General features: G+C 35.6%; 1 protein-coding gene across 1 annotated transcript in view; it reads left to right on the top strand.

The window, feature by feature from the left end:
* LOC113351354 (palmitoyl-acyl carrier protein thioesterase, chloroplastic-like) overlaps positions 1-25,194 on the top strand; it is a 60,243-nt gene extending 35,049 nt beyond the window's left edge. Inside the window, exons 2-5 of the mRNA XM_026595357.1 lie at positions 24,281-24,414; positions 24,546-24,662; positions 24,766-24,928; positions 25,051-25,194. Of these exons, the coding sequence (XP_026451142.1) occupies positions 24,281-24,414; positions 24,546-24,662; positions 24,766-24,928; positions 25,051-25,194 (558 nt within the window). The remainder of the gene's footprint in view (positions 1-24,280; positions 24,415-24,545; positions 24,663-24,765; positions 24,929-25,050) is intronic.
* Positions 25,195-26,773: the final 1,579 nt, after the last annotated feature.

Raw genomic sequence — 26,773 nt, 5'->3', positions numbered from 1 at the left:
AAAAACTCTCTTTCGATCTCTCAAGCACACAATGAGAAATCGATCACTTTTACTCTCTCTATTCTTGCTCAGTATTTTTGGTCTCTTGATTCTCAGAAAAACAATAGTGTAAAAACTTGTTTTTTTCTTTCTGTTCTCAAAACTGTTTTTATAACCAGGCAGTCAATACAGATTAATGGAAAATAAATTGGATTAATTGCTGCAATTAAAATTCCATTCGAAACAGTCAAAAAACGGGCAAATAAATAATGCCATGATTAGGGCAATTAAAACATAATTAAGTGCAGTAAAAAAAAAACGGTTTGAAAAAATATTTTAATATATATGCACAATCAGTAGGGGGATTGATTCGATCCTGAGACCTAACCCTCCAGGCCAAAATGCTTAACCACTGGGCCAAGCTCGAATTGCTGATATAAATGTATAAAAGAATTATTTTAAAACATATATCTTAACAATCCCCCACTTATATTTTTTAAAATCATTGAGCAAGATTCGTATAGTTATGTGCATAAGCAAAGGTATCTTTCAATTTTGAACCTTTACATAGTATTAAATTCTCTGAACTCTGTCACAGAGTGAACACATGTCTTTGAACTCTATGGAGGGAACAAATTACTTAACACACACACAACTATACTGAGAGTAAAATCTTAAATGCCAGCACATTACGGCCCTGTGCTTATCCCAGTTTCAATGAATGTTCTTGAGAACTGACCATGTTCTTATAGAAAGCGGCCACACTTTCTCATTCACATAGGTGAGTCTATCAAAGGTACTCTTGTAGCTTGGTACCCCGCTCTATACAGAGCTATAGACTTCATTAAGAGTTAAGAAAACTCAACCTTAAACCGCTTCAGGATATCATGTCATGGGAAAGGTGCATGATTCTATCTCCATATCATTTGTCAATCGTTATTCCCTTTGAACCTATTTCTAGGTGGGTATCCATCACAAAATGACTCAACTTCTAGTGGGCAAAAGTCCCATGCCTTTAGAGGTATATAATACCTTTTCCCTAGCTAATCCTTTCGTCAAAGAATCAGCTAAGTTCTCTTCCGACCTAACATGATCCACACGTACAACCCTAGTTGTGAGAAACTCTCTAACTATGCTGTGCTTTTGACGCATTTGTCGATTCTTACTGTTATAAAAACAGTTATGTATTTTTGCAATAGCTGCGGTACTATCACAATGGATCATAATAGCTGGTATCGGTCTATCCTATACAGGAATTTGAGAAAGAAAGTTTCTCAACCATCCTGCTTCTTCACTGGCTGCTGCTAGTGCTATCAATTCAGACTCCATCGTAGATTGAGCCAGAATTGTCTGTTTCTTTGAGTTCCAAGACACAACGCCACCAACAATATTAAACAAATATCCACCAGTGGCCTTGGAGTCATCTGAAAGAGAGTTCCAATCAGCATCGCATTATCCTTCAAGGACTGCAGGAAATCTCTTATAGTGTAATCCTAGGTTAACGGTATTTTTAAGATACCACATAACCCTCTCAACTGCATTCCAGTGTTCCAAACCAGGACAACTGGTAAAACTGCATAAAACCCCCACTGCATATGCAATGTATGGTCTGGTACAATCAGTTGCATAACGAAGACTACCAATTATACTAGCATATTCAGATTGTCTAATGTTATCACCAGTATTCTTAAACAATTTAACATTAGCATCAAAAGGAGTACTCACAGGTTTACAATCAAAATAGTTGTACTTCTTCCAAATCTTTTCAATATAATGAGACTGATCCAAAGAAATACCATCATTAGTTCTAGTAATCTTAATTCCCAGAATTACACTAGCTTCAGCCAAATCTTTCATTTCAAAGTTAGACTTAAGCATATTCTTAGTTTCTTCAACCACAGACAAGTTTGAACCAAAAATAAGCAAATCATCCACATATAAACAAATCATGATGCATATATTGTTTTCAAACTTATGGTATATGCATTTGTCACTTTCATTAATTCTGAAACCATGTGAAATCATCAAATTATCAAATTTTTCATGCCATTGCTTAGGATCTTGTTTCAAACCATAAAATGACTTATCTAACTTACACACTTTATGTTCTTGACCAGGAACAACAAAACCTTCAGGTTGTTCCATGTAAATTTCTTCTTCTAATTCACCATTTAAAAAAGCTGTTTTAACATCTATTTGATGAACAACAAGATTATGCACAGCAGCAACAACAATCAAAACACGAATAGAAGTCAATATTGTAACGGGAGAGTAAGTATCAAAGAAATCTACATCTTCTCTTTGTCTAAATCCTTTAGATACCAACCTAACTTTGTGTTTTTCTACTGAACCATCTGGATTCAACTTCCTTTTAAGTACCCATTTACAACCTATTGCTTTGCAACCAGGGGGTAAATCTGCTAGGTGCCAAGTTCCATTAAGATTATGGGAGTCCATTTCATTATCTATGGCTTCTTGCCAAAAACCGGATTCAGGAGAATTAAGTGCCTCTTGAAGACTAGAAGGGTCTTCCTCTAGGGTATAAACTTCAAAATCAGAACCATAGTATGTCGCAATCCTAGCCCCTTTACTACGTCTGGGTTCAATTTCAGCTTATCTAGTCTCTGCAGTTCTAGGTTCTTCTATTCTAAGTTCAGAACTTGTACTAGGTAGAGAACCCCCACTATTTTTAGATTTAAAAGGAAATTTATCTTCAAAGAAATCAACATCAGTATATTCAATAATAACTTTATTATTTAGATCAAAAAATCTATAAGCTTTACTGTTTTGAGCATACCCAACAAAAACGCATTCATAAGCTTTACTAGCTAGCTTTGATCTTTTAGGATCAGGAAGACGAACATAAGCCAAACAACCCCATACATTAAAATAAGATACATTTGGTTTTTTGTTTTTTGTTTTTCCAAAGTTCATAGGGTGAAATTTTAGTTTTTGAATTTGTCACACGATTCAAAACATAGCAAACAGTCAGCAAAATTTCTCCCCACCAATGAGGGGCAGCACCAGAACTCAGCAAACATGCAATCACAAGAGTAGTAAATGTACGATTCTTTCTTTCAGCTTTTCCATTCATTTCAGGGTTATACGGAGCAGTTTTTTCATGTATAATTCCAGAAGATTCATAAATTTCAATGAATGGTTTAGAATCATATTCAGTTCCTCTATCACTACGAAATCTCTTAATTTTCCTACCAAATTGATTTTCAACTTCAGCAATAAAAACCTTAAATTTTTCAATAGCTTCATTCTTATGACTTAGCAAGTAAACATAGGTATAATTAGAATAATCATCAATAAAAGTCATGACATATCTCTTTCCATTTCTAGTTAATATACCTTCATATTCACATAAATCAGAATGCACTAACTCCAATGGTTCAAATTCTCTAATAACAAATTTATGGGAACTTTTGGTTATCTTAGCTTGACTACAAGATTCACATTTTTCAAAATCATGCATGGATAGTTTTGGAATAAGACCTTGCTTGCTCATGGTATCTACTGATCTACTGTTCACGTGACAAAGTCTAGCATGCCAAGCATTAAAAGTACACACCATATAAGAAGAAGATGCAATTTTATTCATTTCAACATTAAGCTTAAACATTCCATCAGCAGCATAACCTTTTCCTACAAACACTTTGTTTTTAGTAATTCTGTAAACATCAGATCCAATAGTTTGATACAGCCCAGCCTTTTTGAGAAGATAGTCGGAAACAAGATTTTTTCTCATTTCTGGAGTGTAGAGGACATCTTTCAGCATAATTGTCTTCCCAGAGGTAAACTTCAGTTCTACCGTACCAGAACCTTTCACAATAGTGGTATGGGAGTCTCCCAACAACACTTTCTTATCGTTGATTTCTGCATAGCTCTTAAATAGGGACCTATCAAAACAACAATGGCGCGAAGCACCACTGTCTATCCACCACCCATCGGTTCCACCAACCATGTGAATCTCTGGATCATAAATCATGGCAATTATAACGCTTTCAGCAGCATTAGATTGTGCATTATTCTTTCCTTTGTTATTCCTGCAATCCCTAGCCATGTGGTTTGGTTTACCGCAAGTATAACAAAGGAACTCAGAATCAGAATTCTGAAATTTCCTTGATGGGTGTGGGTTCTTGTTTTGATTACGTTTTCCTTTCCTTTGGTTCTGGTCAGGTCTCATTGGTTTTTTCTTAGGTTTCAAACTCGGTTGAGTCTGATTTTTATTATTGGAAACGATAAGAATCTCTTCCTTTCTGTCTTGTTTCCGTGCTTCCTCTTCAACCCTGAGCTTAACAATCAAACTTTAAAGAGAAAATTCCTTAGTTTTATGACGCAAAGCATTACGAAAACCTTTCCAAGATGGGGGTAATTTATCAATCAATACAGATACTTGAAATTGTTCATCAATTTTCATACCTTCCATTCATAATTTCATGAGATATTTTCTGAAGTTCATGAGCCTGAGCAACGACTGATTTTTCATCCACCATTTGATATCAGGTAGCGGCTTACAGCATATTTCTTCGATCCGGCTTCTTCAGTCTCATATTTCTTCTGTAAGGCATCCCACACATCTTTTGCAGTATTAAATATGGATTAATATTCATATAGATCGTCAGACAAAGCATTCAGAATATAGTTTTTACAATCAAAGTCATTATCAATCCATTTTTCATAGGATTTTTGTTTTTCTTCAGCAATTTGGGTCACAACAGGTTCTTCAGTTGGTTGAGGAGTTGCACTTGTTGCGGCTGGAGATGATTTTTCTGCATCTTGTGGATCAGCTGGTTTGATGGAGGTCACCATCCTGTGCAACTTCATCAGTTTGAGGTAGATCTTTAAATGGGTGACAACGGAGCTGACTTTGCCCAAACTGGTGTAATCGTAAGTTATATCTCAATTTTCATTAAGACTTATCTTGTTAATTTCTCTTTCCTATCACCTTTACTTGACTCGGCGGACACTGGCACCCATTTAAAGATCGAGTAATAATAACAATACAATATATGCAGTCACGTTGGAGTGACTTGGATGTTAACCAGCATGTGAATTTTGGAAAATATATACAATGGATTCTCGAGGTAGCTAGACATTTCATTAAGCAACTATTATTTTTCTTTTGGTCTAGCATATCGCGTATTGATTGGTATATCTTAAATATTTATATTTGTTCGATATATTCTCACTTTAGTTTGTTTATGAAAGTTAAAAGACAATATATATGTCAAATGATTTTGCAGAGCTCTCCTACACTGATCTTAAAAAGTCAGGAGCTTTGCTCTAGAGTTTAGGAGGGAATGTGGAGTAGGTGATGAGTTAAAGTCTATGACAAAAGTTGTTGAAACTAATGGTTATACCGAGTGTAAACTTTTAGTTATATCTCGAAGACTAATTATTGTTTCCTAAAGTTAGTTGTGGTTATTTAAGGAAGGGGTTTCCTAAATCGGCAAGGATTCTTGGTGGCCAAGTTTGTAACCTATATAAATAGGTAATTAGGACTTGTAGAATTGTATTGTGTAGAAAACGATTAAGAGATCGGTGAGATATTTCTTATATAAATTTTAGGGCTAAAGCTAGGGTTTCGTTGTGAGAGCATATTGGTGAGGAACAAGAGACAAGGTTATCGTCTCGGGTAATTTTTGCGGTGTAACCAAGGGTTTGTTGGGATTCACACGACGTTGTAATCGTTTTTCTTCATAGTGGATTTGAGTTGGTGCGGCTCAAAGTGGACGTAGACAATATATACAAGTTGTATGTATTGGTCGAACCACTATAAATCTTGTGTCTTGTGAGGTGATTTATCTTTTTCGTATTATTATAGTTGCTTGTGCTTGGTTTACTTATTATTCATCATAATATCTCAAGATCCGTTATTCCGCGGTTGTCAGTGATTCCATAAGTAAATCCTGACAACTGGAATCAGAGCTCGGGTTATATCTTTAGGGTTTATCGTAGTACGATTGGAGTGGGAGTTATGGGTGATAATAAGGAAAGTACGGTAGCTAGGGTTAAAGTTTTTAATGGGAAGAACTTTGCGTTTTGGAAGTCTCAGATGGAAGACTACCTATATGAGAAAGACCTTGGTGATCCATTGGGTGGAGTTGCGAAAAAGGGAGCACGAAAAGACGATGAATGGACAACTCTTGATCGCAAGTGTGTAGCCGTGATCCGTAGATGTCTATCGGAGGAAGTCTACAATTACGTACAAGAGGAAACTAGTACGAAGAATCTTATGGATAAACTTGAAAAGTTGTATCAAAAGTCATCAGCCTCGGGGAACATTATGTTGTGTGAACAACTATTTAATCTGAAGATGCAAGAAGGAGAAGCGATTTCAGTACATCTTGGGAAGTTTAAATCAATTATTTCTCAGCTTTCAAAAGTTAGTTTTATTTTTTGATGATGAAGTTCAAGCTTTACGGTTGTTATCGTCATTACCAAAGAGTTGGGATACTGCAAGGACAAACATTAGCAATTCCGCAGGGAGAGAGAAGTTGAAGCTTGATGATTTGCAGCAAAGGTTGATCGCTGAAGAGGAAAGAAGAATAGAACAAGGTTGTGGTTCTAGTACTTCAAGCTCGGCCTTAAGCCTGCATGAAGAAGATAGAGGCAGGAGTACAAATCGGAACAACAACAACAAATCTAGATGGAAGTATAGAGGAAAGTCTAGGGGGAGATCTCAATCCCGGCCTAGAGGTGTTGTTGAGTGTTGTGCGTGTAAGAAAGTAGGACACTTCAAGCGCGATTGTCCGGAAAACAAAGGTGCTAATAATGGTGGAAACAAAGGTAATCAAGAATAGGTCAACGTAGTTGCAGCTTTGGAATCGGTGAAGGTCCTTGTTGATAAAAAGAAGGTGATTACGGAAGGTTTTCTACTACTCTCTGAGGACAAGCAAGATGAGTCTTGGATTATAGACTCAGGAGCTTCTTTCCATGCGACAGGTGATAAGAGTATTATGATCTCTTATAAAGAAGGATACTATGGCCAAGTATTCTTAGGTGACGCTGAAGCATGGGACATCATCGGTTTGGGTGATGTGATCTTGAAAGTCAACGGTTCGACATGGGAATTGAAGGATGTACGACACGTTCCAAATTTGAAGAAGAACTTGGTGTTTATGGGCCAAGTTTGTGATGATGACTGTGAAGTTGTGCTTACGAAACACAATCGGAAAGTGAAAAAAAGGAGCTATGGAATTAGCTCGTGGAGTTAGAGTCGGTACTCTATACCGGACTTCAGATGGAACTACTTTAGCAATGGCTAGTAGTAGTGAAGACACTAACTTATGGCATAAAATATTAGGGCACATGAGTGAGAAGAACATGAAGATTCTATGTTCGGGAGGATATCTACTTAAGGTAAAGTCTGTTGATATTTGTTTTTGTGAAGACTGTGTTCTTGGAAAGCAAAAACGGGTTAGTTTCAGCAGAGGCAACAGAGCCTTGAGAAGTGCGAAACTTGATTTGGTTCACATGGATGTATGGGGACCAATTGATGTTGCATCTCACAGCGGGTTCCAATATTATGTCACCTTTATTGATGATCACTCAAGGAAGGTGTGGCATTACTTCATGAAGAATAAGTTTGAGGTGTATGAAGTGTTTAAGAAGTGGAAAGCTTTGGTTAAAACAGAAAATGGTTTGAAGTTGAAGTGTCTAAGGTCAGACAACGGTGGTGAGTATGAAAAAACAGAATTCTTACAGTTATGTGCTACAAATGGAATTCATTTGGAGAGGACAGTTCCAAGGACGTCATAGGAGAATAGAGTTGCAGAATGTATGAATTGGACGTTGAATGCACGTTCTAGTCCCATGAGGTTGCAGTCTGGTTTGCCAGAGACCTTCTGGGCACATGCAACAAAGACGGCTGCTTATCTAATCAATAGGACACCTAGTAGTCCATTAGATATGAAGATACTAGAGGAGGTTTGGACCGGAAAAAAGATAAATCTTTCATATTTGAAAGTTTTTGGTTGTGTTGGTTATGTTCATCTTAGTCCCGGTGAAAGGTATAAGATAGGTGCTCAAGCAAAGAAGTGTATATTTCTTGGTTACGAAAATGACGCTTTTGGGTATAAAATTTGGGACTACGAGGGTCACAAAGTTATTAGAAGTACAGACGTCACTTTTAATGAGAATGATCTGTACAAGGACAGGAATAAGACACAAGCTGAAGATATCAGATCAAGCAACATCGATAAGGAGATGTATATCGATATTGATGATGTTTCTGGAAAAGGTGTGGTACAAGAAGGGCATGGTGTTGCTGATGGCAGAGAAGTACAAGGTGAAGAGACTTCTGCTGCAGTGGGAGTTACTCCTACAGTTCCACAAGAAGTACGAAAATCGTCAAGAACTCCAAAACCAAACCCAAGGTATGCTCTGAATTATCTATTACTTACGGATGGAGGTGAACCTGAAGATATTAAAGAAGCACTAGCGGCTGATGATTCAGGCAAGTGACAACTTGCTATGGAAGATGAGATGAATTCACTTGAGGAGAATGGCACTTGGGTGTTAGTAAAGTTACCAAGAGGTAAGAAGGTGTTGCATAACAAGTAGGTTTATCGGATAAGTCTGAAGAAAATGGAGATATTCGCTACAAGGCGAGGTTGGTTGTGAAAGGTTTCCAGCAAAAACCTGGTGTTGATTACAGCGAGATATTTTCTCTACTTGTGAAGATGAATACTATTCGAGTAGTGTTAAGTTTAGTGGCTTCTGAATATCTCTACCTTGAACAGTTGGATGTAAAGACAGCTTTTCTTCATGGTGACCTAGATGAAGAAATTTACATGAACCAGCCAGAAGGATTCATAGTAAAATGCAAGGAAGAGATGGTGTAAAAGCTAAATAAGAGTTTGTATGGCTTAAAAAAAGCCCCGAGAAAGTGGTACAAGAAATTTAATAACTTCGTGCATAGAGGTGGTTACTCACGGTGTAATGCAGATCATTATTGTTACTTCAAAAGGTGCGGTTCTGACTACATCATATTATTACTGTATGTGTATGATATGTTGGTTTCCGGAACATCTCTACAAGAAGTTGAGAATTTGAAGAAACAATTAGCAAGTGAGTTTGCTATGAAAGATCTTGGTCAAGCAAAGCAGATTCTTGGTATGAGGATCATAAAAGACAGAGCTAAGGGTGTACTTATGCTTAGTCAGACTGAATATATTGAACGAGTATTTAAAAGGTTCAATATGGAGAATGCTAAACCAGTTAGTTCTCCACTTGGAAATCAAATTCTTCTTTCAAGTATGCAGTGTGCGAAGACATATGAAGAATAGGAGTACATGGATAACGTACCATATTCTTCGGATATTGGGAATCTAATGTATGTTATGGTGTGAACGAGACCGGATATTTCACATGTAGTAGGAGTGGTGAGTAGATATGCAAGCAACCCAGGAAAACAACATTGGGAAGTTGTGAAGTGGATTCTCAGGTATTTGAGAGGTAACACAAACGTACCATTGTGTTATGAAAAAGGTGGTTCTATCTTGAGGGTTTATGTGGATGCATACTTCGCAGGTGATGTATATAAAAGGAGAAGTACGACCGGTTATGTTTATACTATGGGGTCAGCTGCAGTGAGTTGGAACTCACGGTTACAGAAGTTGGTAACATTGTATACTACGGAAGAGGAGTACGTAGCAGTCACAGAAGCAAGCAAGGAGATGATTTAATTACGAGGTTTGTTAGATGAGTTGGGAAAGGAACAACGACATAGTGTTCGGTTTAGCGACAGTCAAAGCGCTATACATTTAGCCAAGAACTCAGCCTATCATGCTAGGACGAAGCATATAGATATTCATTATCATTTCATTCGGGATATCTTAGAAGAATGAGAGTTGAAGCTCGAGAAGATTCTTGGTTCGAAGAATCAGGCAGATATGTTTACCAAGGGAGTTACATCAGACAAGCTAAAGCTCTGCAAGGCTTTAATTGGTCTCTCAGAATGAGGATCTGGGAGGGGAGCCACACTGACATGAAGATGTTTTAGCACCGTAAAATCCAAAGTTGAAGAAAAGGAGAATTGAAGACAATAAATGAGTCTTCAAACTGGGAGATTGGTAGTTATTGAAGACTAATTATTATTTCCTAAAGTTAGTTGTGGTTATTTAAGGAAGGGATTTCCTAAACAGGCTAGGATTCTTGGTGGCCAAGTTTGTACCCTATATAAATAGGCAATTAGGCCTTGTAGAATTCTATTGTGTAGAAAACGATTAAGAGATCGGTGAGAGATTTCTTGTATAGCTTTTAGGGATAAAGCTAGGGTTTCGTTGTTAGAGCATATTGTTGAGGAATAAGAGACAAGGTTATCGTCTCGGGTAATTGTTGCGGTGTAACCAAGGGTTTGATGGGATTCACACGACGTTGTAATCGTTTTTCTTCATAGTGGAATTGAGTTGGTGCGGCTCAAAGTGGACGTAGACAATATATACAAGTTGTATGTATTGGTCGAACCACTATAAATCTTGTGTCTTGTGAGTTGATTTATCTTTATCGTATTATTATAGTTGCTTGTGCTTGGTTTACTTATTATTCATCATAATATCTCAAAATCCGTTATTCCACGGTTGTCAGTGATTCCCTAAGAAAATCCTGACATAAACACATGCTTGAACTTACGAACGGAGGGAGTTTATGAGGGGAAGAACCAAATGGAGGCCAACTAAACAAATTGACGCAGTAAACCTTGAGATAGTATTGGAATATCGTACGTGTACAATACACATGAAGTGAAGAACAAGTCAATAAAAAATCTTGTTAGTAAATCTCTAGATAAGTTTAACCTAGTCAACACAATTAGTTTGTTCTAGGTTTACTGATTTATGTTAATCCCACTATTCTATAAATAGGAATCACATGTGTACATGTAAAACTATCTCAGTGATTATTGATGATTAATATTATTCACCCTACGGGATTTGTCAGTGGACGTAGGTGTTAGTGCCGAACCACTTTAATCTTTGTCTTCAACTCCGATCCTTATTCTTATCATAAATCTAATATGGTATCAGAACACGAAAAAATCTAATTTTTTTTTTCCTGATCAAAATTGCTTCCGCTTTCTATTTTTTAATTTGCTTTTCAGACCTTATTCATGCTAGTACAATGTTCTTCTCATGAACTAACTGGTATTAGCTTTTGCCGGTCTTCTTTATCAATTTTTATTGATATCTAATCACTTCATCAGTTAACTTTGTTTTCTGATTCTCTCTTCCCATCCTTGTCTTATTAGGTCCTAAAGGATCTTAATGGATTTTGCCAAACAATGTGCATGCTATGTGTTTTGGCACGTATTTCAAACGTCGTTTAGTTCTGTGTCTTCGTATAACTTTGTCATTTGTTTTAAGCACCGATCTTTGTTTATTGGTGTCTCGTGTTTAATCACCTAAATCATTCTTCTAGTCAATCTTTTTTATGCAGCAAAGATGTTGCATCATGATTCACTATTTTTGTTCTTTTTTGGTAAAGAAAACTCAACTTAAATCAAAATATCTCGTTACATTTGCGGATATCTCAAAACTTCAGAAAATATTCCCATAATATTTTGCTTCAATGTTGCAGTTTGTATGACTTTTTTTTGGTCAGTTTTTCAATTGCAGTTGAACACTGTACGTAGTCTGTGGCTATGTTATCTTTTTAAACATAAATATTATCTCAAGCCAACTTCGGCTTCTCCTTATATTTTGGCTCTCGTTATCTAATGCTTTTGTTGATCAGTTAAAAGGTGTAACTTCGAAGGCATATTTTCTTAATGATGGCATATTGGTGTATGTTCTGTCAAGTTCTAATCTTGAACCAAGCTTCGGTATTGATCCTAAATCAATGGTAAGAACTGAAGGTTACTATTAATCCTCATCTAAGGTTTTTAGCTAAGAATCAATTTTTACCGACCAAGATAAGGAAGTGAAGCTCGTTCTCTTCCTGTTTTTTTATCTCTGTAAAGAGATTTGGTTAATTTGATAAGCCATCAAGTTATGGAAAACTAATTGAATATCTGGTAGTGGTTGTTTATTCACCACTCATTATTATTCTTATCTTCTCCGACAGTTTAATTTTTGACTGTTCATCACATATAGCTAGATTGTGATTTATTTCAACATGTGTACTTATCAATATTTGGTTTGATCAGTACAGTTTTATTAGCAACAATTTTTCGTTGTTGTTCTCTCCATCTAATATACATTGTTGGTGGTTCACTGTGATTTCCATGCATCAACAATTTCATTTTCGTCCAAGTTGGTAATCTTGGGTTTTTAAGATCAAAAATATCATCTTTTCTTTGGGTATTAATCCAAATTCAACTTTAAGAACAATTCGTTTTAATTTGCGTTCTTATCGATTTAATATCTTGACGATCAAGTTTACCAGCAAGTTTCTTGCTACTCTACAAAATATCAAGTATGGTCGATTCCTTTTACGGCATATGATCGTGTTTTATTTCTCCTAATCATCCTAATCAGTCTAGTCTGTTGATTTTCATGGACTTGGATAAAATTTTAATTCTGATTCCTCGTTAAGGCTAAAATTACCTTTTTAATCTATTCCTATGGGCATGTTTGTTTTTCGAATCAAGCCCATGCAATCCATTATTGTTCTTAAACCTTTTTAAGTAACTAATGTGGAGTTCTGTCGCCTACATTGTCTATTTCACATCATATGGGAAATGCGGAGTTAAAGGCTTCTGCTACGATGAAGGTTCGTTAAGTCAAGTTTTCATACACCAGTGATGTTGTGGCCTTTCAAGTTTTATAGAGTGAAGACCGTATAGATGAATAGAATAAGTTGATGAAGATTGTTTTGTAATCTCCTTCTTTGACAACAGTTCAAGTTGAACACTTCCACTCTCTCCGTGTCCAACTTGAGGGGGTATTGGAATATTGTACGTGTACAATACACATGAAATAAAGAACAAGTCAATGACAAATTTTGTTAGAAAATCTCTAGATAAGTTTAACCTAGTCAACACAATTAGTTTGTTCTAGGTTTACTGATTTATGTTAATCCTACTATTCTATAAATAGGAATCACATGTGTACATGTAAAACTATCTCAGTGATTACCGATGATCAATATTATTCACCCTACGGGGTTTGTCAGTGGACGTAGGCGTTAGTGCCGAACCACTTTAATCTTTGTCTTCAACTCTGATCCTTATTCTTATCATAAATCTAATAGAAGTAGAATTTAAAAGCTCAGCAGACATGTTTTGCGAAACTCTTAAAACTTGGTCATCTGTTCTTCCCCAGGTTTACCAGAGACTTATAAGAGTATTGAAGTAATTGAAGATATGAATGGTGAAAAGAATGGATCTGTTACCCTATGGAAAATGAATCCAAGTAAGATCACAATTTACTTACAACATGTTTACTCCTTTCGAAATAATTTAATGCGTATCTCATTTTAGCTTGCGACATGCGACTATAATATATGAAATAACTAAAACTCAAAGGTCAAATATGACTATCTGGTATAGGTTTTGGTGAATTGTAGTCATATTTTGATGCCACATTAGAAGTGTAAATAGAGTGCATCTATATAGTTTTTCTTAACTAATATGGTGTACTTTGTTTTGTTTTTAGGTACATTGGTTGAAGGGGCTCCCGTTATGATGGAAGAGATGAAAAAACTAGAAAATGTGGATGAATTAACCAAGACAATAACTTACAGTGTTATTGGTGGAGATTTATTAAAGCTTTACAGAAGTTATGAACCCCAGGTCACAGTTATTCCCATCATTCAAGTCACTAATGAAAATGGTGATGAACAAGACGACAAGGTCGAAAAAAGAGGAGGGACTGTGAAGTGGTCGGTGAAGTATGAGAAAGTAAATGAGATGGTTCCCGAACCTAACATGATAAAGGAAATGATATATAAGACCATGCTCAAATTGGATGAATATATCATCTCTAAGCAAAAACAAGTGACAACTAATTGAAAAAAGGATGAGCATATAATCAAATCATGGATCTCCATTATTATCACGTTTTATTATTGTAAATTATTATCTAAGTGAACGTTGTTATGTTTTAAATTCCTTCTTTTTTTCCTGATATCGTATAGGGATTACCGAAATACAAGGCTTTATTAGTTGTAAATCAATGTGTATAAAATGTCACCCACAATGTAAACCCCTATATGAGGTACGAGGGACCATTGTAAAGAAAGAGGTCTTTTTAGTCTGTGTGCATTATCTGAAGAGAAAGAAAGTTTTTTATGCTCCAAGTTAGGGTTTGTATCTATTCATGTTTATAACATCTTATGTTTCATAATAAGATTTCGAGTTCTCTTCTATCATGTCTTAGATTTTATAATATCTTATCCTTCTTAGATTTTACAATTGCCATTACTTGGGTGTCACTATAGGATTTCTTGTAGTTACAAAAATGTTCAAACAGGGAACGAGAATATAAGATAAAACGTTCCACATCTAAAGAGCTGTAAGCATTAGATGCACTGAAACCATTATATGCAACATCACAAGTTCTATTTTATTTTTTTTGCATTAGAGAAACATACTAACTACTTCGTTAAATGTTAACTTTTTAATCCCGGCTAAATTGGGGCCTATAGATTACTTCATCTACCTTATACACAATGATAAGGGGTGTCTAAATTTAAAGTAAACTATCAAAATTACCCTCTAAAAATGTTCTTACCCCCATTAACTCTTAATAATAAACCTAAAACTAAAATCAGTTTTCATTTCTAACCTAAAAACCGATTCTTCATCTCTTCTACTCCCTCTTTTTTCTTTTTTTTTGAAACAAAAATCGACGATCCAAAAACGATTAATCGTTTTATTTCTTGTATAAAATTTCGAAACCGTCAAGATACAAACAAGTCACTGGAATCACTTATCCTAGTGATTGCAATCCCGGAATTGTTAAAGCAATTGGAAACAAACCGAAGAAGAAAAACGGTTGCTCAGGAAGAAGCATCTCTAATCGAATAACAACAGGAAGAAATGGGTCGAATCGGATACTTTTCTATCAACCTAATCCTCTAAACTAGGTTTTAGTAACCTAATCCCTTAGAAATCAAAATTTTTGAATAGAAAATTATCTGGGTTTCAGGGAATCGGATTATGTTAGTGTAGAAGTAACCCGATTCTATTTAGAAACGGTTGATGTTCTTGGTCACATACCCGATTGTGCTGCATGTGAATAAGAATCGGGAAACGTTAATGTATAAATACCCCGATTCTTATTGCCGTTCCTTCTGTAACTTTTTTTTGTTAGAATCAGATTACATATGTGTTCACAAAAACCGATTGTGTAGTAAAGAATCGGACTTTATATGTATATCGAGAAAACCGATTTTTGGAATCGGTTTACATTAGCACTTTAAAAATATGATTGTTAATTTTATTATGTTATGAATCGGAGTTTATATGCATATCGAGTAAACTGATTATTTACCTTGACTTAATAAAAATGCATTTTATTCCATTTTTGTTTGTCGCTTAACTCCGTATTCTACAGGCCAAACAAGGACAAGCAACAAAAGCAAGCCGAAAAGAAATATAAGAAGAAACATGACCTTGCTACTCCTAAGCCTTTGGAACCTCGTCGAAAAGGCAGTCAAAATTTGAATGCTTCCCACCGAAGGGCCACAGGGAGTAAAGCCAAAGAGATCAGCATCAATGACCCACCACCTCAAGCGGAGCAACCAACACATGAGGAATCTGATTCTGATACACCTACTGAACAACAAGGTGGTTATAGAGAAGCTGCTGAAGAAGAAAGTGATAAGGAGGAGATGAATGAAGAAGAAACAGGTGGCAAGGAAGGTGTTGAAGAAGAAAGTGATGGCAAGAAAGGTGGTGAAGAAGAAAGTGATGAGAGTGAAAGTGATGAAGAAAAGGGTGAGGATGAAAGTGATGAAGAAGAAGGTAAGGATGAAAGTGATGAAGAAATAGTAGAAATTCAAGAACAAGTCCAAAGAGGAGAAGTTCAACAACAAGTCCAAGGAGGAGACGCTCAAGAACAAGGTAAGACAGATGGTAAGAAGAAAGATGGTCCAAAAAAGAAGAAAGGGGACCACATGCCCGACCCGCTGAAGATGTTTTCTCATGGCCCTGAGGATACCGTTTACGGGTTACCCGGTGATGGAGGAAAGATTTTATGGGGCGTACAAAGGAAGTTGGGCTGCCGTCGTTTTCCATACAATAGTAAGTACCTAAACCTTATGCTATGTAATGTAAACATTATTATCCGTGTAGTGTTTGATTGTTGTCCATCGGGGTTGTTTTGTTTTATAGGATCACAAGGATGTCGTTCGTCTTATGAAGCCAGGAATGTCAATGAGTATGATGAGGCAATGTCCACTGGAAGGAATAGAATCAACCGTTAGAGAAGTTCCGAAAGTAATTGATCTAGTCAATTCTACGGGGTCGATACCTGCGGTCGAGAGTTTGGACCTTGGTTATGACAAACCTCTTTGTTCCGACTTTGCCGAGAGATATTACAGGGAAGCGGATACTTTGCATCTTCCATTTGGCGAAATGACGATAACTCCAAATGATGCGAAGTTCTTTACCGGGATAAGCATAGAAGGTAAAGCCGTGAAGTACAAAGACTACGCGCAAGATCTTGAGTGGGACAAGATTTACGCGTTCACCAAAAATGTGTTCCAATGGGATAAGGAGAGGACCAAGTCAGAGATGCTGGTAGAAAAGTCAAAGCAGAGGATATTCCATCTCTCGAAGCTGAGGGACAACTTCATGGGAACAAATAAGCTTCATGCTGAGGGGAAAGAGGTGACGTCGGAACGTATCATCGTCACGGCCAATGCGTATGTCCTCTATGTCCTGTGAGCTGTTATCTTCCCCGATGTTTCCGGTGCCCGTGTGAGCGCCAACTTTATCCAACTGTTGCAACCATTTGACAAGATTGACGAATACTCTTGGGGCACTCCATCCTTGCACACTCGTTGAAGGAGTTGAGAAAGGTTTCTAGAGCTCAAAGGAACCAAATCGGAGGGAATATGGCTTTTCTGCAGGCGTGGATATATTTGCACTTCCTAATATTTTCTCAAAGGGCTTTTGAGAATAAGGAATGGGACCACAGGTGTTATTGAGACATGTACACCTACAGAAGTAAGCCGAAGAACCAAAAAAAGGATTATCTGAAGTTGACACGCCAGTCGAACAACTTGACGACGAAAGATGTTGTCTTTGATCCTTACAAAGAGGATATGGCTAAAGGAAAAGGGAAGAAGGTTGGGTGCGAAGAGAAAAGTGATTATTTTGGGCCTCTGTTTCACCCAAGAGGATATGTAATGTACAACCCGACGAGAGTCGCAAGACAATGCGGTTACGTAGAAAGAATCCCAAAGGAACACAAGATGTTCAAAATCAATGAGTCAAAAACCAAATCATATGATAATGATATTCACATTGTTCACAAGCCTTTACCATTATGTGATTATTGGTAAGACAGAGCGTTTCACAAATATCCTCTGCATGGTCCATCTCGAACAGATGATGATGCAACTCCGGGTTACATGCCGCAGTACCTTAATGTTTCACATACTAGAGTAATACGAGTAGATGAAAGGCCCAAGATAGAGGACAAAGATACGGCTCTTGAATTCCTGGTGCATATTGTTACTCAATTACGTTTTTTTAATGGTTTTAGCATTATATATTGAATGTTTGATCTTTGAAATTGAAACAGAGAAGACGAGTCGGGCACTTGATAACCCAAGCAAAGCTAGAAATATTGGAAAGGAAAAATGTTAAGGCCAATGAAAAGTTAATCGATGAATTGAACAGTCTCGAAGATTTAGAAACTGGTGCAAAGTTTGGGGAGCTGGAGGAGGACGAGGAGGAGGAGCCAAAGAAAAAGAGGAAGAGAGCCCCCAAAAAAATATGCCTGAAGGTGCATCGAGCAGCGCCCAAACTGGTAAACGAGGATGAGGTGGACGTGGTCGTGGTGGTGGACGTGGTCGTGGTGGGTATGTTCATTAATGAATGATTATATTCATGTTTATGTCTTTAACTATGGATAATTATGGAGTCAAAACTTATGTCTTGTTGCGAATTATGTTTGGTTATATTCCTAGTTTATGAATGACTTAATCTGGTTTCTTTTGAAAATTGTTGGTGTTTGTCCAAGACGCGATAAAATAACCAACTACAATGTGTGTGCAAAAAATGCAGGATTCTGGCATTTTTTCATTCAGAATCAGTTTACATGTACCTATATGTAAACCGATTCTGATAGTTACCCAGAGATTCTGTTTCAGAATCGGTTTAAATGTACCTTTATGAAATCCGATTGTTATGAAGAAAAGTTTTGAAACTTTTTTTTGCTTATAATCGGTTTACATGTACACATTTGTGATCCGATTTCTATGAAGAAAAGTCATGTAACTTTTGATGTCAAGAATCGGTTTTCATGTACATATATGTAATCCGATTGTTGTGAAGAAAAGTTCTATAACTTTTTTTGCCAAGAATCGGATTGCATGTGCATTACAAAAGACCGATTGATGAGAGGCACAATTTTTATGTTTTTGCAAGGACATAATCGGACTATGTGGACATACCTAACCCCGATTGTTTGATTTGAATTTGAAAAAAATAGCCGTTGAGTCCTTATCTATATAAGGACAACCTCTTTCAGCCACTCCCATATCACACACTTAACCTAGAAAATGGAATGGGAACCATATGAAGATTTGTGTCTCGTTAAATCGTTTGCTAATACGTTCCGTGAACGTCCGAATGAAATCTATTCAATGTTTTGGAAGAGAGTTAAAGAGTTCTTTTACGGGCGTATCGGGAATCCCAATAACCGCAAATGGAGAGACTTGGCATTTCGAATCCAATACATTAAAGGTGACATGCGAGAGTACGTAAAAGTTAGAAATATGGTGTACGACTATCATCCACGAGCTCCTCTTATGGAAAAAGTGAGTAATGCGATCATTTTATACCTATGTCAAAAGTTCACATACTAAAATTTAAGAATTCATTGAATTTCAACTGGAACGTTTCAACGAGCTATGGAGAATCCTTAATGGGGATACTAAGTTCATTCACCACAAAGAATATACGACGTTGTACCGTCGTGCTCGGAGATTCATTGACGAGCATTTGATGTGTGAAATTCTAGAATTCCAATACTGAATCTTATATACGTAGTGCGCTAATTTCCTAAACTATGTAATCAATATTTTGTTTCTGAAAGTAAGTATTAATCGGATTATAAGGACTTACGTAAACACCGATTTTAGGAATCAGTTTATGTGTATATTAATTAAACTCTGATTCTGGGTTTACATCGTCATTCGGCATAAACTCAACCCATAATCGGTTTACAAAATAACTAACATCAACCGATTCTGGATCGAGTCTTTTGAAAAAAAAATTAAAATTTTTACAAGTGTTGATTATGCTTTAATGAAAGTTAATTTCAGGATTAACTTGATTAAACATTATTTAATTACCCGAATTAGCACTAAATTAATAAAGGCATATTAGGCATTAACATAAATAGTGGATAAGGGGTTTCTATGAAATTTTTCTTAATGATCCTATTTTGTCATGTAGCTATTGACCCCAATTAAGTGATATATGCCCCAATTTATCCAGATTTTTAATACGTCGACCATGTTACCAGCTACTGTGTACAAACTCTTTTGGTTGGAACGAAGAAGATGATCTGAATATGTGTACCACACTATTTTTTTTATAGTTTAATTAATTATTTGGTTGGGTGTAAATGTTTTATCAGTTTGTTGGTTGTAAAGTTTTATGAGTTCGTTGGTTGGAGAAATTTGATAGGAATATATGTACTTTACTGGTACACATCCTCTTAGCTATATTTGTACCAAGCAGGTATATAAATATGCGTTTTTCTTTTTTTCTTTTTTTTGAAAGAGTACCCCAGTCTATAAATAAAGAAAATTAGAAAAAAAGGGAGAATAAAACTAACAGTTTAACTGGAGACCAAACAACAGGAAAAACTGATAACTTTTCCATAAAAAGAAAAAAAAATATACTAACTGTTTTGTTAAATATTACTCCCTCCGTTTCACTTTAGTTGATGTTTTTGGAGTTTTCAGGCAGATTAAGAAATGAAGAGAGATGTGAAGATTTTACATTTATACCCTTGAGAAAAGTCTTCAAACATTAATTGCTATTAGTGCATTTAAAAATAAACTTATAGTTCCAAAACAAAATATAAGGGTGTTGTTGGTAGTTTTGTGAAAAATATGAAAACTTTTAAGGGTTATGAAACAAAAAAATAACTCTAAAACATCATCTAAAATGGAACGGAGGGAGTAACTTTTTAATTGGTTGACCACGTCGCTAGCTACTTTGTAATAAGAATTCTGTCGGTTGGAATAAAGGATATGATCTGAATGTATGCATGTACCATACTATTTTTAGAGTACAACTTTGTGCACCCCTCTAAAACCGGGATGCACATTCCGGCTCTCATGGTTGGTTGAAACAATCTTTGAAAACCACTCTGTTTCCTTGATTTACTTTTGAAATTCTCTTTGTAACTAATTTTTTGTTGAAAATTAAAAACACACCATTGCAAAACTGTTTCTAGGCATCAACTTTCATCGAAGAAACAAAAGATTGTCTATCTGATTAAATCAAACTCAACAATTCTTAAATGTTTCTTCGCCACAACTACTGAAATTCAATCTATAAAACTCAAAATACCTATAAACGTATTAATTGATTTCTCAAAAACCGATCGAAATCTGATAACAAAAGTAATTTATGATCAGATGAAGTAAATTTGATTGTTCTGATTGTAAATCTTGGTTTCATCAATTTTCAAGTTTTCGGGTTTGGGTTGATTCAATTTTATCTCTGATGAAAAACTCAGTAGTTACATGTTCAAATCAAATGAATTTCTTGTTGAAACCTTTACTTATTTCTTATCTCAAAAATCACTGAAAACATCACTTGTTATGATTTGGGTACCGAGTAATCTTTCTTTTTGTTCATTAATCTTGTTGGATTATCCACTAAAAACATCCAATGTTGGATTAAGCTTGAATTATAGTTAACATCTCAGAAGCTATGAACTAAAATAGTTCATTTTCGATTGATTTCAGAAGTTTAAGTTTGGACCTACTTTAGAAAACGTTATCTATGCTCTTTTTAATTTGATGGTTATCAAATAAGCTTGATTTGCTTGTTCAATGAAAGTGAAGTATTGGATTCTGCAAGGAACTTAGGAAGAAGAGAGAGGGGTTATAAATCTAAGTAGTCTTTGTTATTTTTTATTTATGACGTAATTTTAGGAAACAGAGAAGGAAAGTCAAAAAACTATTAAAGCAAAGCAAAAAAATAAATAAAATAAAAGGTGGTTTTTAAAATTTTCGTTAACCAACCAGGAGAGGCGGAATATGCACCCGGATTTTTTTAGAATGTGCACAAAGTTGGACTCCTATTTTGAAAAGTTCCATGATTATTTTGTTGGTTGTAAATATTTTATCAATTGGTTGTAAAGTTTTATCACTTCCTTGGTTGCAGAATTTTGATCTGAGAATGTATACTTTGATGGTAAACATCCTCATAGCTTATACACACCCTACCAGCATGGATATACATATCATTTTTCTTTTCTTCTTTTTTTAATGAAAAAGAGAGGGGGTGTGATGAACCTACAAGTAATTAAAGAAAAACGGAGAAAAAAAAAGAAACAAACTAACAGTCTAAGAAGGTTGGAGACCAAGCAAATAACATTTTGTAACAAGAAAGAAGGACATACATACTAAGTACTAACTACTTTGTTAATATTAACTTTTTTAATAAGTTAACCATACGGCTAGCTACTTTGTAAAGATTCTGTTAGTTGGAATTAAAGGTTATTACGTGAATGTGTGCACCACATTATTTTGTAAAGGTTTATTTATTATTTTGTTGGTTGTAGATGTTTTATCAGTTTGTTGGTTGTAAATTTTTATCAGTTCGTTGATTGCAGAAAATTGATCCGAATATGTGTACTTTACTGGTACATATCCTAACAAGTCTAGACCCACCGAAATTTTCCCTTCGATTTCTTCCGAGAGGGAATCAAATGGATAATATTTCATGTGATTAGCATTGAGATATGTATGGGCAGAAATGAGACTCGCCACTGGTGTCTGTGTGTGCAATTTTGGGTGGAATGGTCGAAATCAATCTAGACTTATTCTATAGCTTATATACACCCTAGTAACTATATATACCTTGCAGTATATATACATATTCTTTATTTTGTTTTTAGAAAAGAGAGGGGTTAAGGAAATGCCAACCTACAAATAAAGAAACACACAGAAAAAAAGTATAAGAAAACTAACAGTCTAGAAAAGCTGAAGACCAAAAAACGTCTCAACTAAGAAAGAAATACACACGAGCCATTGCATCCTCCATTGTGATCTTCATCAAACGAACTAGCAGGAATGTCCACATAATTCCCAGCGGGTCTTATATTGGACAATCACTTTGTGGCTCTCTTAGCTTCTCTGTAAGTATGGTTTATATACATATCATTTTATTCAGGTCGGAACAAAAATGTTTTTCTGCAGAAATATGTACAAATATTACGAAATTATAGAATAATCACTCTCCCAAAAAAATCACAATAACTTCAATTTAAGAGAAAAACCTGAAAAAGATATCCAAACTATCAATTGATGATACAATGGAACCATTGCATGTCGTCTTGTAAATAAAATATGAATCATTGATAATGTCAGCAAACTAGAAAAATTAAAAATCACTCCCTTAGTTTGAAGGTGTTGGCCTTGGGCCTAAGTGCGACGGTTTTTTAAAACATTTAAAGTAAACCTAAAATATTGTGGAGTTTCATATATTGGAACTCCGATCTGTATACCATTGGCAAAAACTTATCGTCCTAGTCCATTTCCATCTTATTATTTATTTTTTTGCATCCACTAGTCCTTCATTTATCTTTGATTGAGTTAATGTAATATATATTGCAACACAAGTTATTAAGTTTTATCAAGTGAGAAAACAATAAATTTATTTAGATTTATCATCGTGGTAATCGAAAACAAAATCTAAATAGATGTGAAATCTAACGATCTAATAACAAACGGCAGGCAGCTTGATAGCTCACATTGATGTCCTAGGACCCGCGCCCCTGCTCGTTTTGTAACGTAGTCAATATCGGACACCCACAAATATCGGTCGGGACTGAAACACTATATTTTGGTGAATATCGGTGAAATATGAGCAACATTTCGGATAAACGCCGAAAATCAATATTATCGGATATCTGGGCCAAAATTAACTACATTCGATGAAACTTTATTAAAATTTGTTGCTGTCCGCATTACATTTTTGGTTTACTTAAACCTAAAATGAGATAGGTTAGTTTTAATTGCATTCTCCCCTTATCAGATATTGTAAAACTTCATGTTACTCTTAACCAAGCAAGACAGGTATCAACATTCTTAGACATAGTGGCTGGTACAAAGGGTACATGGAAATTTTAGTACAAAAGATCGGAACCCACATTCGAAGTGTGTGCAACTGACTTAAATGCATCAAAATAGACTGCTAGATAAGCCTATTTAAGCAAGTGCTGAAGTACGCATAAATCACAATTAAGAACTGAACTTATAGAGCTGTTTGATCAGTGTACGTGACTAGAATTTCACTTCATTTTCCTTGGTTATAAATTTTCTATGGTTTGTTCTATTTTACTTCAGTTAATTACTTTACGTCATTTAGATTTGTTCTTACTTCTTAGAAATGTATGATTCTCATTGCTGACAGTTCTCGTTTAAGTTTAACACGTTTCAGTGGAGATACCTGAACATCAGGGATTCAGGGTACGCGTGTGCATTTACTGGGATCACGCAATACTGTTCCTAAACTCTTTTGCAATCATGGCTAGTAGCATTATATTGTCAGCAGTCTCTCTCACTAATAATTCATTAAGAACAAGATTGGTGACAAAGACTAATGGAGGATCAGACAATCTGATTCCTCTTGGCATGAAATCGAACACAGAGACCTCTTTTAGGGGGTTGAGGGTTGCAGCAAAGACCAAAGCACCTGAAAAAATCAATGACTGCGTTTATCAGCGAAACTTAGACCGTATGAGATTGGCCCAAATCAGATGGCAACTATAGGAACGTTGTTGAATTATTTACAGGCAAGAATACATGTCATGTCCTGATATTTTACTCGTAAGAATATTACTAGTTGTGCAGGCTTTTTTTTTTCTTTTTTATAGGAGGTATGCAAGTTAAAATGTCTTAAGTTGTTGGATCATTCATTTTGACGCAGGAAACAACTGCTAATCATATGAGGAATGTCGGGCTGGTGGGTGATGGATTTCAATCGACTCCGGAGATGACTAAGAGAGATCTAATATGGGTTATTGCCAAGATGCAGGTTCTTATAGATCGATATCCTTCTTGGTAAGCTAGTTCTTGCTTTCTTGCCTTCTCTGCATTACCTGATTATGCAGACGCGCTTTCCTATAGCTTTTTTGAATACCAAGTAATTCCTACCGTACAGTTAAGTTACTTGATGGTATATTTTGTTGCAGGGGTGATGTAGTTGAAATAGATAATTGGTTAGGTGATGCACCTGTAAAGAATGGTTTCTCTAATTATTGGCATCTTCGTGATGCCAATACCAGTGAAACTCTGGCTCAAGTTAACAGGTAATTATGACATTAAAATATTTACTAGTTAAAAATGTTATATTTTTTTGATCAGCTAGTTAAAAATGTTATAGTTTCTTTAATTATTGCCCGTTTACCCCAGCGTATGGATTTTAATGAATAAAAAAACAAGAAAATTGTCTAAAATGCCAGAGGAAGTTAGAGATGAAATAACAGCTCATTTAATGGATTATCCGATCTGGGACGACATCAGACTGTCAAAGGTTCATGACAACGAAACTGACTTTGTCCAAACTGGCGTAATAGTAAGTTAGATCAACTTTAATTAAGACTTATCTTGCTAAGTTCTCTTTTCTATCACCTTTAGTTTGACTCAACTGTTGGTACCCATTTAAAGATCGACTAATCATAAATACAAAATATGCAGGCACGTTGGAGTGACTTAGATGTTAATCAGCATGTGAATTTTGGCAAATACATTGAATGGATTCTTGAGATAGATATACATTTCATTAAGCAACTATTCTTTTCTTCTTGTCTATCTTATCGCATACTGATTGGCATATCTTAAATATCTATATTTGTACGATATATTCTGACCACAATTTGTTTCTGAAAGTACTAGTTAAAATGCGATATATATGTCAAATGATTTTGCAGACTTCTCCTACGCTGATCTTAAAAAGTCAGGAGATTTTTGACCTTGCTTTGGAATTTAAGAGGGAATGTGGAGTAGGCGATGAGCTAAAGTCTTTGACAAGAATTGTTAAAACCAGTGGTTATACGGAGTGTCAACACATGCTTCAACTTGAGAACGGAGGGGAGGTTATGAGGGGAAGAACCAAATGGAGGCCTACTAAACACACTGATGCAGTCCTTGAGATGGTAGTAGAATTTAGAAGCTCACCTGACATGTTTTGGGATCTTAAAACTTGGTCTTCTATTCTTCCTGAAGTTTTACCAGAGACTTATAAGAGTATTGAAGTAATTGAAGATATGAATGGAGAAAAGAATGGATCTGTTACCCTTTGGAAAATGAATCAAGTAAGGTCACAATTTACTTACTCCTTCCAAATTTAATGCGTAACTCAATTAAGCTCGCAGCATGCAACTATAGGACATGAAATAATTAGAAATCAAAGGCCAAATATGACTCATCTGGTAAGGGTTTTTAGTGAATTGTAGTCAGATTTTGATGCCACATTAGCAGTCTAAATGGAGTGCATCTTTATAGTTTTTCGTTACTAATATAGTGTAGTTTGTTTGTTTAGGTACATTGGTTAAAGGGGCTCCCGTTATAATGGAAGAGAAGAAAAAATTAGAAAATGTGGATGAATTAACCAAGACAATAATTTACAGTGTTATTGGTGGCGATTTATTAAAGCTATACAAAAGTTATGAACCTCAAGTCAAAGTTATTCCCAACATTGATGTCACTAATGAAAATGGTGATGATAAGATTGTTGATGAACAAGGCGAGAAGGATGAAAAAAAAGGAGGGATTGTGAAGTGGTCGGTGAAGTATGAGAAAGTAAATGAGATGGTTCCCGAACCTTACATGATTAAGGACATGATATATAAGACCATGCTCAAATTGGATGAATATATCATCTCTAAGCAAAAAGAAGTGACAACTAATTGAAAAAAGGATGAGCAAATAATCAAATCATGGATCTCCATTATTATCACGTTTTATTATTGTAAATTATCTAAAATGAACGTTGTTATGTTTTGAATTCCTTCTCTGTTTTCCTGTTTGGAAAATTTTCAACAATGTACCGCTCAAAATATCTTGTTCTTGTTAGAATTTGATTTTAATGTACTCAGGACTATTCCTATGCGCATGCCAAAAAAATGGTGTTTGACATACCAGGTGGCATGGCAAACCATTTGCGCCACTATGGGAAATTCAATAAGCGACTGACTTTCTATCGAGCGATATTGACAATCTCGTTGGCGGTAAGGACTTTAACGCTGACGATATTATCAACATCGCTCACTTTAAATAATAACGCTGGAGATACTATGATTATCGACCAGTAGTTGTTCTGCAACGGCTATTTCCCCCCTATGGTTCCTATATATACGCCCTTTTACCTCTCTAGATAACTCACACCTACTTATACATATATTTCACTTATATTCTCAAT

This window comes from Papaver somniferum, chromosome 2 (genome assembly GCF_003573695.1).
Source record: "Papaver somniferum cultivar HN1 chromosome 2, ASM357369v1, whole genome shotgun sequence".
Classification (NCBI taxonomy): Eukaryota; Viridiplantae; Streptophyta; class Magnoliopsida; order Ranunculales; family Papaveraceae; genus Papaver; species Papaver somniferum.
This window is presented reverse-complemented; position numbering and strand designations above follow the sequence as displayed.